At 38.5% G+C, this 12,702-nt stretch overlaps 1 protein-coding gene across 18 annotated transcripts in view; it reads right to left on the bottom strand.

Annotated features, from left to right (window-relative positions):
• DLG2 (discs large MAGUK scaffold protein 2) overlaps nt 1-12,702 on the bottom strand; it is a 1,033,288-nt gene that overhangs the window by 622,102 nt on the left and 398,484 nt on the right. For 11 of the 18 annotated variants that reach the window (XM_068930581.1, XM_068930580.1, XM_068930583.1 and 8 more), the window contains one exon: nt 2,974-3,054. The exons of the other annotated variants lie outside the window; for them this stretch is intronic. In XM_068930581.1, coding sequence (XP_068786682.1) covers nt 2,974-3,054 — 81 coding nt within the window. The remainder of the gene's footprint in view (nt 1-2,973; nt 3,055-12,702) is intronic. 18 annotated transcript variants of the gene reach the window in all.

Raw genomic sequence — 12,702 nt, forward strand, 5'->3', positions numbered from 1 at the left:
GTTTAAGGATGAAAGTGTCATTAGATCAATGAGGTTAGCCTAATACACTGCAGCTCATAATACTGACAGTAATCTGTTTTAAACTAAAACGTGCATATTTATTTCAGAAAAGCATCTAATCTTGAAAACATAAGGAGATGGAGATCCACCACATCTCTTAGTAGTTTGTCCAACATTCTAACTGCTAAAAATGCCTACCTAGCATTTGTTTGGCTTCACCCTGATATGTATTTCTCTTTTCTCTGCTACACTGAAGAATCCTCTTATTCCCAGTCTCCCCACGGGACTACATTGTCATTAAGTTCTTTAAGTCTTTTCCTGCAGGAATATTTCTCCACTGTATTCTCTGCTCCCTCTGTACATATTTAATATCCTTTAAAATATAACTCCAAAACTTTGCACTATGTTTGAACAGTCACACTAATGTTGCAGATATAAAGCAAATCACCTCTTTATGCGCAGCTTTCAGTCCTTTATTTAACCTTCAAAGTCCAAACTGTAAGTCCCTGCTGAGTCATATATTCTGTTCTCTGAAACCTTAGAGTCACTTATTGCCAGTGTATGGTTCCCGTCTGTGCTCCTATTGCTGTCATTCCTTCCTTCTGGCTGTATAATTCTCTTCTTCTGGGCAATAATTATTTCGTTTGAATGGACTGTCTTTAACAAGCTAGACTGTAACGGGATCGATCTATATAACTGTTGTGTCCTGCTTTTTTTCCACTTCTTCAGTCCTCGTGTTACCTGCAAATTTTACTATCCATGAATTTATGCTGCCTTCCAAATCATTTTGGAAGGCATTTCCAGATATTGAAACATGTTGTCCACATCAGATTCCAAACTGTGGAAGGCTGTCCCTCAAAAATTCCATGTACGGACCATTTTCCACTGTCTGCTACTTTGAAACGTCAACTAATCAGTCCTTAAACATTTAGGACACACTATTTTGATAAAGTATATTGTTATTTATTTAAACTAGATATAAAGTAAAATTAAATCAAATGCCTTACAAAAATCTAAACAATAATTAGTGTCATTCATTAAGCAAATTCACATTGTGGAAGAATGAAATGAGGTTTATTTAACATAACTGCTTTGCTTTAAAATTATACTGACTATTATTAATTTATTCCTAGCATTAATTTATTCCTATGCTTTCTTTTTTAGCTAAATCCTTGTTAATCGCTGATATTTTCCCCAGGACTGACATCTAGCCATTTTGCTCAGATGCACTATTTAAAAAATAATGGTATAATACTCACAAACCATATCTCTCTAAAATTTCAAAAATATACCAACAGATCTCTTCAGTCTCCTTTTTAAGGCTCTTAGGTGAAAGTTATCACACAACAAGCCTCCCGATTTACTTATTTTATTACCAGCAGATGTTGTTTTAACATCCTTTTAAAAATTCAGTGCTGTTTGCATAGTAGGGACGCTGGATCTCATACTACCATATGGGCTTGTTATGGAGGAAACAGCACTTCCTTCCTATTGTGTACCACTCTGTATTGAAGAGGTATCAGATTTTTATTCATTTTTCCAAGACTAACTGACATAGTTAATTAAATAGTGATTGGCTTAATTTTTCTTATTTGATGATGTTGCCAAAAAAGTACTAAAAATTAGTTATGTGCACCTCAAACTAAAATAAGACACAGGTTTTAGCAAACCCCTTTTCAAAATCTCAGGAGGCAGAAATTGACAGTGTCCAGAAAAATACTCTAAGACTTCTTGTCCACTATTTTGGCTACTGAATTCATTCTGGATTGCCATCTTAAGCATCACATATTTTGGGCCCTTATATTTGTGAAAACTACCTTGACAACATAAGCCATTATAAAGTGACATCAGATTGGTAGACAGATGTGCAAGGGTAGCTCAGAACTGTCATCTGCCCTACTTATCCCAGTGTCTAGTTAACTGTGAAATCAAAGGATAGCAATATGGACATCAACAATATATCACTTTAGAATATTTTTACCAGAAACATCCCATTAGTGTGCATTATCCTGAAATCTTAAGCTATCTCCTTTTCCTCCAGAGATTCCAGAAAACCCAGCTGGCAAACAACTAAAATATCGCATTTCTCCCATGTCTGCTACCATAATGGCAGGAGGTCATACATCGACAACTGAGAACGCAAAGGCAGCATAAACTAAACTGAGTATTTTGATAAAAGAAATTTATGGAGGTTACTATTCTGGTGCAACAGAGACTAGTCTCAGTGACAATTCCTCTGCTGGAAAAGCTCTTTGTTAAAAAAAAAATAACAACTTCACTAATGCTCTTGTCTGCCAGGTTGCTCAGATCCATCACGACAACACAATTTAGTCATAAAGATACTTAGTCTTGCTTTCCTATAGCCCAAGCTGGTCCTGCTTGTCGCACCTCAAAGACAGATTGTATCTCTGGAAGGCCAGTAGATAATAAAAGGAAATTTCAAAAAAATGAAGGTGACATTTTCCTGATCAGATGAGATATCTAAAATTTAGACATCTACATCTAAGTTATTTGAGCAGAAAGAAAGTCTAGACAATGGAGAGAGACAGTCATATTTAGGACATGACTAATCTCAAACTAAATAAGACATCCAAAACAGGTTAGAAAAACGACATTCAAGAGGAGTCTTTCTCTCCATTGACTGTCATGGGAATATCATTGACTAGTTCAGATGTCAAGTCAGGCTAGGCCAAATTTTTTTCTGGATAGCCCAATTTATTTGCAGTTTAACCAGCCTGAAGCTCATGCAGCATTTCTCGTATGCCACAGTATCATGGCAATTGTTCAGGCATTCACATAAATTTACATACAATTTTTTTTTTTTTTGATTTTTTCCAGGTTCTTCTGAGTCTAAGGGAACACTGGTGAGAAAAATGGGCAAAAATTAACAAAAACGGTACAAAGAAGCCAGGGTAATTATTTCCTTTCCTCCCTTATTTCAGGGTTTATTACAACTAAATTCACTACTCTCACCTGTGGGTTAGTCCATTCCATTTCAGGAAAAGGTCCCAGCTGAAGGCCTGTACCTGGGGAATTCTCTTCCTCTTGGCCTTTCTGGAAGTACATAGAGACATCTGCTCAGGACACGTTCCAAACTGAGATTTTTCATCTTGCTTGCATATGGTGCTTAGTTGTGTGTTTTTGTTTCCTAGGCTGTTTTTCAGTGGTTTTTTTCCTTTTCTTTTCTTTTTTTTTTTTTTTTGGCTGTTTGAGGAATTAATCTGGCATGCTCTCTATTTCCTTCAAGTTGTATATTGGTGTTAATACATGTGGAAGTGCTTAGAGGCCTTTTAACATTAATGAAACGGCATTACCTTATATAATTTTCAAAATATATGTGTGTGTGTTATTGAACAAAAATATCGGTGGACTAGCTATTTTTTCTGCAAGGAAGAGCACTCAAGAAATATATATCTTTCAAGAATTAACACTGTACCGTATATTTCAGTATATTTTTAGTATGCAATATCTACTAGTTTCAAACAATTATTAGTAAAATCAAGTTGAAAGGCTATAAAGAATAAACAAATATTCTCTTGACAGGCCACCTCTTCCTACCTAATATTAGAAATAACCCTGTTGCTTCTAAACTCCAAAAATCACTTTAATTACCTTTATGAATTTGTGCAGTTTTAACAGTAGGAGACTGCACGTTTGCTTTTAATGAACATCAGGCTTCACTTTTTGAGAAGCAGAAAATCTGCAATGAAACTCAGGCTCCTGACTAGGTGTGAGTCAATGTTACTGCAGAAAACCTATTCTTATCAAGCAACAATGTGAATGAATGAGGCCGGTCATTAAAAGGAGAACTATGGTGCAAGGATCACGCTTTTTGTGAACAAAATTAGCCTGTCTGTATGTATCTATGTACCACCCTCGCCTTGTAGTATTTTGTTTTGGTGATTTTCTCTTTTGTTTCCATATAAAAAAACAAATAAACAAATAAACCAGCAAAAAACCACAACATTTTAAAATTAAAAGGAAAAAAAAAGGACACTTTTTGCTCTGCAAGATTAATTTTTCACCTGCAAGATAATTCTTTTTGCCAGCAAGCATTGCACCACAAGGCTAACAAGCCATTCAGGGGAGTCTTGCAACACTGTCAGTATAAAGAATGGCTACAATTGTAAAAAAATCAGCATATAACATATTTTTCAGAACGACTATGTACTAGCTATGCGGTGTTAAGTATAGTTTAAGGAAAAGGCACTTCTGGCTCTGCTTGAAAGGATTACTGCTGTCATAAACGAGCGTTGCTCAGAACTGAGGCTTACACTGATGCAGCCAAACTTCAGGCATTTAGATGTGTCAGCTAGAAGCAGAGTTGTTTGAAAGACAGAAAACTCCTGAAAACGGTTTAGAGCTTAAACGCACTGAATCGCTCTTTGGAGGTTGTCTTCCTAACATGCCTCATTTAAGTGGAATGAATTTGGGTCTAAATATTCAATCAAGCTCATATGATCAGGATTTTTTTTTTTTTAACATGACTTAAAATCTCGAGTAACTTCTCTTGGAGCGCAGCTAGCCGCCGTGGATTCCCGCACCTTGAAGCCTCCTGGGAGCCGGTGGCAGGCGTCCCGATGGCCAGGTCAGCTAGCTGCTCGCTTTGCCTATGCTGATGGGTAAGGCTCTCCATATATGTATATTTAGCATAGTTTGTAGGTTAAATTTTGGAGACTTATGAGAAGAAACACATAGTTTCATATACACAAATAGAAGAAATGCTCACAGGGCGCTACATACTGCTCTGAGGAAGGAAAAATCAAATGCAAACACACAAAGAAGAGCCAGGAGTGAGGGCCTGCTGCAAAATAGCTTTCCTTCCAAATATCACAGATAGCTGCATATAATAACATGGGTTATAATTGTTCGGGGATGATGAAGCACCTACAGAAGAACCACACCTTTTTAGGGGCATTGTGTTTTCAGAAAGATGAAAAGAATTGAAGGGAATCCACAGGAAGCAAAAATAGTGATGAGGGATATAGAAACCATTACCCAGGGAAAACTGAAGACAGGATAGTAAATGGGACAGCGACCAATTGCTCTCTGTCTCTACTGAGGACAGAGCCCAGAGAAGTCATCTGAAATTTGCTTTCATGAAAGAAGCCTTCCAGCTGCTGGATACTGAAACATTGAAATAAATCTTTTGCAGCTCTGAGTGTTATGAATCCACAGCCTTCATCCATGGGAAGTTTATTTCCTAGTAATTTTAACAATTTCAATGGAGACGAGATGATTAATAGTCAGCCAACAGCAAAAGCTATATTCCTCTGTATTAATTTTAAAAAATGCTTTCACTTTCAGATTGTATCCTGAGTGGATATGTAGAAATGTTATGCTCTTTGTAAAAATGGTCTCCTGAATAGCCTCCTGGTCTCTACTATAACAGAAGTGAGGGAGCTTTTATAAACAGCATTGTTCATAGGCATCGTAATTTATATTTTACATGTGGCAGCCTCAAAGATGAGACTGAGTTTCCCAAACAGAGGTGTCATTAGAGGTCCTAAGGCATCACTTGGTCTCAGCTGCTGCTTCAGAAGGATATTGGTTTCCCCTCTGTCATTTGTACGAGCCTGACATTTGCCTCAGATTTTGAAGGACATCTAGAATTGCACTAGATGCCTGTCTTTTAGACAAGTGAATCACACTCCCAAAAGTCTTTAAAAATCTATTTTATTTTTAGAGGGTCTTCTATAATACTATAATAACAGATATTATCTTTTTTTTTTGTTCTTGATGCTAGTTATTACTATGTAGAAAATCTGAATCTCTTGCTCTTTAATTTAAGAAAGAAAAGATCAAATTCAGATGCCCTGAGTACTTTGAACTATCGTGACAGTTGTGATCCTTAATAATAACTCACTTTTAAAAACCCAAAGTTTACACAAGACCTACAGACAAGCTGCTTTCAGTGTGGAAGTATTCCACCTTTAGAAGGATTTATATGAACCTGTATCTGGATCATTGTCTAGCAGACCCTGTTAATTTGAGGGCTAGGGAAGGATCAATTTACTGTCATGGAAAAAAAATGGCAGGTATTCAATATTGGGAAGTCCCTAGTTCCAGCAAAAATTAGCTTCATACAAGAACATCATACAACATCATACAGCAAATCAACCTGGACCAAAGAAAACTGAAGTAAGTAAAGTTTTAGGGGAGGGAAAGGTCTTCAGAAAGCGACGATCTCATTAAGTTCTTAAGGAACTACACATTTGCTGTTGATCTCATATAGAGAACACTTATGCCAAGTAGCAACAATAAACCATGAACACAGAGAGAGGGAATATGTGTAAACAAAATTGCAATACTGTTTTTAAATAAAGAAATCAAATACTGTTGCATTCATATTCAATATACTGAATAGTGTCTGCAATCACATTGTTAACTTCAAGTCTGTTTCTTATGCCAATGATGTAATCATTAGATGAATTCTGCAGAATTGACACGTATGCAATTACAAGTCACGCTAAAAATCAGAATTTGCATGAACTGATGAACTTTTTTATGTCAAATAATTGTTCTTAAATTCAAAATTTCAATTATGTCAGACAATAGGCGAAGACAAGTTTCAATTAATAGCTCAAAATATATAGGAAGCTACCATTTTCTTTTAAAATTTTAGTCATTCTTGTTACCAGCTTATACAGAAAAATAAATGGTTGATAGCACATTGCTGATAAGTCCAGAAATGATATTAAAACAGACTAGTGAGTGAAATGAAAATTCAGGAACATCATATGGGTTTAACTGCTGTTAAATGTGGTTTCCAAGAATATTTGTATGTGATAATACATAGCCAGAGACATAAAGTTTCCTCAGCAGTTTAAATCCTGAGTCTACAAGGTACATGCGGCTTTTCCAAGCGTTTGCTCACTGAAGCATCCTTTACATTTTATCCTTGTCTACAGCAGCAGCAAAGCTTGTTATTGACAATAGAAGTCGGCAACGGGTGCAATTAAAGCAGTGCCGAACACAAGCAGGCGGGTTTAACCAGGCTTTCCAAAACAAGAGCAGCACTTGGCTTTGCTTGCAGGTTAATCATATTCGGCACCAGCACATTCATTGTTAGCAATGGACAATTACGCCGGCGTACACCATGCCTCAGTTTGTGCATATGTTTTACATAATAACCATGTTGTGAATCACTTTCCTTTCTAACTCCTGGTCTGGATGAGGGAACAGAGACAGTGGACAGCATCTAGGATTTCAGCTTCTAGGACCTGACTGCCTCAGACATGCCCTGTGGGTTTGAAGCCAAAGTAAGGTCTCAAAGGCCCAGGAAAACAGGCAAGAGCTTTTCTGTTTGTACATCAAACAGATCTAGCTTCGTCTCCTAATACACCAAAAAATAGCTCTGTCAAGAGACAGCTTTGTGCAAGATAAAAGCTTCTGCACTTGTACTATGTGTCATTATATTTGACTAACACAAACAAACATTTGCGACACAAATAACGCTGGAACATATCAAGCCATACAGCAATGCACAGAGGCACAGACAAAGAAGGGTTCAAAAGACTGAGCGCAACTGAGAGAGAAAAGAAACCTATGCTGGATTAAAGCCCAGAAAAAAATCATTACTTTTATTTTCAGTTAAGCCAATCGCTTCTGTAAAAACAAAGGGTTTAGGAAGAACTGTGGAAAAGAACATTGTCGGGTCCAAAGAAGTCTCTAGAGCCCAGTGCAGAGCTATACTTTAATGTATTTGTATGTATCTGCCTGCACAGGTGCAACAGGGACAATTCTGGGTAATATCAGCATCAGCCTAATATTGTCTTAGATGCGCTGGAGGGATTGGGAATAGTAAGTGAACAAGTGAAAGAAAAGATGAAGAGCCAAGTGGAAGAATAGTTTCAGATAAGTCCAAAGATCTTCACACGGGATACCAAGTTTATGCTTGTTTTGTAGCCACCCTGTTACTTTGCACAGCTGCTTTAGAAATTTAAATTTTCTAAACCGTCATCCCATAAAACATCCCTCTTTTTCCAATATCACACTAAAAATAAATATTGATATAACTATTGCAAAAATATATCTCTTTAATCCTATCAACAGAACTCATTTGCAAAATCACAGAATCACAGAATGGTTGAGGTTGGAAGGGACGTCATTTTTTACAGATCATTCAGTCCAACCCCCCTGCTCTAGCAGAGTCATCTCGAGCACATTGCCCAGGACCTTATGCAGATGGCTTTTGAACATCTCCAGGGAAGGAGAGTCCACAACCTCTCTGGGCAACCTGTGCCAGTGCTCAGTTACCCTCACAGGAAATAAGTTAAATGGATGAAATCAGGTTATTGATGCTCTGTCTGGCATTCAGTGACCACTCAGTGCTTAGGGGTCTTCCTAGAGGTCTTCCTTATTCCTTGCCTGGTACTTACAGCTAGGCTTAAGAGCAAGCTAATTATTGCCTTTATTATCTGAGAAACTCGGCTGTAACAATCCCCAAACCATGCCTTTCATTAGAGTTCCCAAACTAATGGTTAAAAAGTAACAGATGCAGAAGCTCACAGTTATGCATACATTTGATCAATCTAATAAGTAACCTTACTAACAGAGTTTAATTAGTTTGGAGATTTCCAGAGCTAGCGCTTCAGCCCAATGGATCTCACCTGAAATATTTTTATTATTGCTATCAGATGGCCACAAAATCACCTGTTCTGGTTGTTCCATGTTCAAATTGCTGCCTGCATAGGTTAGTTCAGCCTTTTGCAATACCGTAACACCGTTACCCCTGGACTGGAACAGCGAAAAAAAGAGGGCTAAGAAACAGGCTCAAGCCTGGACCCTGACTGTCCATACTGTTAGCTGTTAGTTGAAGCCCTGGCTCTGTTTTGGATCACTCCAGCAAGCTCCTTCCCCACAAAACTGCATGGAAAGGGACCAGACTGTGCAAGTAGTGTGCGCATGAGCCAGACTGTGCAAACTGACCTTCTACTTAGCAGTGTAGACATAGTCACTTCCTTCTGCAAAAGAGGTGTACAGTGCCATTTCCTGAAGTAAAAGTACCCAAGACTTCAAATTGTGTTGAATTGTTTTGCCATATTTTTCTCTTCCCATTTCCAAGTCTTCAGTGACTTTAAAGGTGATTTCTAGCAAAGCAAATATAGTTGTTTTCACATTTCTGGTAATAAGAGTATCAGTGATGACAACTTCACTTCACTGGTGCCATGCTGGAATTTGAAAGTGCCGAATATGGACCCCTGTCTGATTGATTTTGCAATAGTGGTTTCTCATTTTGACATTATTTTCATCAGCTATTTAGGCAGGAAATTATGGGGATAAGAGATTACACGATTAGGCCTAACCTTTGGGGAAAACTACCTAAATTCACGCTGAGTAAACTGTGGCCTGCTCTCAGGTATTGCTTCGCCAGCTATACTATGTACAAGAAGAATTGATTTAATATGCACGAGCTCCTCTTTCATAGGAATATCTTCTGATAAAGTAAGAACAATTTTTTTTTTTTTTACCTCAGAAAAGGTAAATAAATGAGTGCCTTTTTTGTTCCAAGGAGTTTTTTTTTTTTTTTTTGAACAACCAACGTGAGCCTCTTTTGCATAATTTAGGATGTGTTTTTGGCATTTTGGCATATTCTGCAAAGCTTTAGATTTGTAAATACTACTCTTCATCTGCAGTCAATATGAGACTCTGGTTATTAAAATCTGATTATTAGGAACAAAATTTAGGCTCAGGACAGTTTTTCATACTGAACTTCTGTCAAATGTATTAGAAATTTTGCCTACAACAAACAACTTTTTTCTAGCTTCATATTCAGTTCAGGAATCATCATTTTTTACTGAAAAATAAGGTCTCCATCTGAGGAAAGTTGAGCCCTTTTGGCAATCCAGTAAGTTGTCTGTGGTCAATAACAGCCTACCCTGGTTTCCCATGAATAGGGGCAAGAAATATTTACACCCACAAACTAATGCCTCCTGTATTACAGCAAGCTGATGTTCAATTTTTATCACATATAACACCAAAGCTATTTCCAGGCTTCATAGAGTGGAATAAGAGGATTGGAAACAACTTAGTGTTTCATTTATGCAGATTATAAATAAAATGAGATCCTCAAACTCTTTCAGCTTCCCAAACTCTTTAGTAAGGTTAAACCATTGTCTTCTCTGTGTTGCTCTTCTTCAAAGAAAGGCATATGTGTTAAGGACAGCATGAGCCAACATGGATCAAAATCACTGTGATCACTTGTACCCACAAGCAAATACAACATAATATAACACAGAAGTTATTTCAGCTTGTACCCAGCAGCCCACTTTCTTCCAGAGCTGCTGAGACCCTGGTTTTCTAACCCTCTTTCTAGGGCTGCTGCTTGCGAGGATACCACAGATGTGCTCCCTTGGGGAAACACTTTGGCTGCCCAGCACAACTCAGATGGCAAGATGAGGAAAGAGGGGAGGGTTAAATGAGCATAGTTGTATGGTTTTTTTTCTAAGGCATCTGCTGCCGCACCTAGCTCATAAAAATGTTTCGCAGAAAATGTTCTCCAAAATATCATTCCTGCCATCTTTTTTCTTACAAAACCTAGTAAGTGTTCTTGCTCTGCTGATATTTAAGGTAAGGGTCATTTGCCTAAACATATGAATTGAAGCTTGATTGGCCTCCATTACCTCTTCTGATCCCTCTGGAGAATACAGCCATGTTTAACTGCCTCGAGGTCAGAGTTTATGCCATTTTGGTATCAGACTTGCCTGGCCTTTAGCTGCCACTGCAAAAGGGCACAGATTTCCTTGGGCATGGTGCTACTTCCACCACAGACACAGCGGTGGATGTCTCAGTTGCCCTATGACATCTAAAATGGCTCTAGATGCCTACGTTCTGGCAGGTTTATCACTCATCTTCTGGAGAATGGTTTTCCAACCTCCACTCTACTTCCCTCATATCTAGGAAAACAGTTTCTTGATGAGAAAAAGGAGTTCACATAATCTCAACTAATAAAAGCACCTTTTCTGCAGTACCATTACAAATTTAGAGTTTTCCAAAGTGCTGCTTATCTATCCAATTAGTTCAATATTCTTTTAACATGGGGTGTCCTAGGTAAATGCTATTCTTCAGAGACCTCCCTGGTTAGCTTTTACACACTGATGCAGCTATGTTGCCCAGCGTAGAAGATACGTCATGCTTTCCCTTCCTCCCTAAACGCGCAAGGTTGGAAAATACTGCTTTAGTGGGAGTAGGTGCACCACTAAACCTTTTACTATCCATAATAAATTTACTATCTGGTATCCAAGCCTGAGCTTTCTAACAGTGAAAACAACTGTTTCTGGCAACATAATGGTGTTTGCACCATGTCCAACTTCATAAATGTTCCATTAACTTTCAGTTCAGTAGAGTATTTATCTTCTAATGAACTGCTGTTCATTGCTCCTATGAGGATTCATCTGAGCAAAACATGCAGTTGGTTCTTGCCAACTTTTGCCAAGTGATATAATCCATTCTATTTCTCACATCTTTTCTTTTGTGGCACCCACTGGGTTGGCTCCCGTTAACTAACACTGCTTGTGAGACTACGCATATATCTTTTTACTGCAGTCTGCATTCTGATGCCATTATACCTAGCTCTCTTCTCGCACAGTGCTGGGATTCTCACTCCTCCAGAAGTTTGAGCCTGGACTTGATGCCTTATTTTGTTTGCCAGATCCTTACGTCTTTCTGCAACTCCTAGTCACACTTCTGAGTTTTGTTGACCATGCCAATCACAACAGCTGTGTTGGGATGAGGCTTGGGCACGCACAATCCCCTTTTCACCATTTCTGCTACAGGACGGGTAAGGGGCATGATGTGCTCTCGGAAAACACCAGTTTGAATGACCGGGAGAAAACAAACATGGGGTGTAATATTGAATTCGCTGTCAGCATATGGCCAGAGTGCTCACTAAGGACTCGGCAGCTTGGGGTGCACAGCAGACTGTACTTATGTCTCGATGCAGATGTAACCAATGTGCTCTCTCATCAGAGACTCAACCCTCCAGCGATGCCAAACGGCTCTTCACTCACAGAGTTTCCTCAGCCTTTTGCATCTCTGATTAAAAACACCACTGAAGTTTCATGCTTATGGGGTATACAGTATTCCTCAAGCGTTACCTCAGTTTCACAGTTTCTTTGCCTGAGGCAAGCAAAACTATCAAACATATCAAGTATTTCAAAACCAGCTATTGTAAGAGAAGAAGATACCCTTCGCTGGCATGCACTGCTTGTAAAAGCAGAGTAGAGCTGTTTTCACTGCCCTCCACCTTCTTGGAGAATTTCAGCCCCAGTGAGGCTGTCTTTGAACTGTTCCACTTTTCCCGACTGTGTATTTTCTCTGCTCCTTTTAACTCCTTGTGCAAGTTGTGCTCAGTGATCCCTTAGTTCTGCCAGCCTTTGCAAGAGGTCTCCTTTAGACTACGTCCGGTTTCAACCAGCTGGGAATAAACACAAGCCTGAAGTCACCTCCTGTGACCCAGCGACGGTTTGCGTCTTATGATTGTGAACACAGAGGCACTAACCAGTTATCTTACGGAGGAATAATCTACAAGAGCTCTGCTGGGAGACGCTTTCAAAAAATTTGTTACCTATAGTTTTTAACATTAAATTTCACATCATTCTCTAGAGCAAAATACAGCAAATATCACAACAGACAAAAGAAATGTAATCATGAATCATGAATCACTTTGAGGTCATAATTGTGATGTATTTTTGAGCAGCT

This window comes from Struthio camelus, chromosome 1, assembly GCF_040807025.1.
Source record: "Struthio camelus isolate bStrCam1 chromosome 1, bStrCam1.hap1, whole genome shotgun sequence".
NCBI classification, from domain to species: domain Eukaryota; kingdom Metazoa; phylum Chordata; class Aves; order Struthioniformes; family Struthionidae; genus Struthio; species Struthio camelus.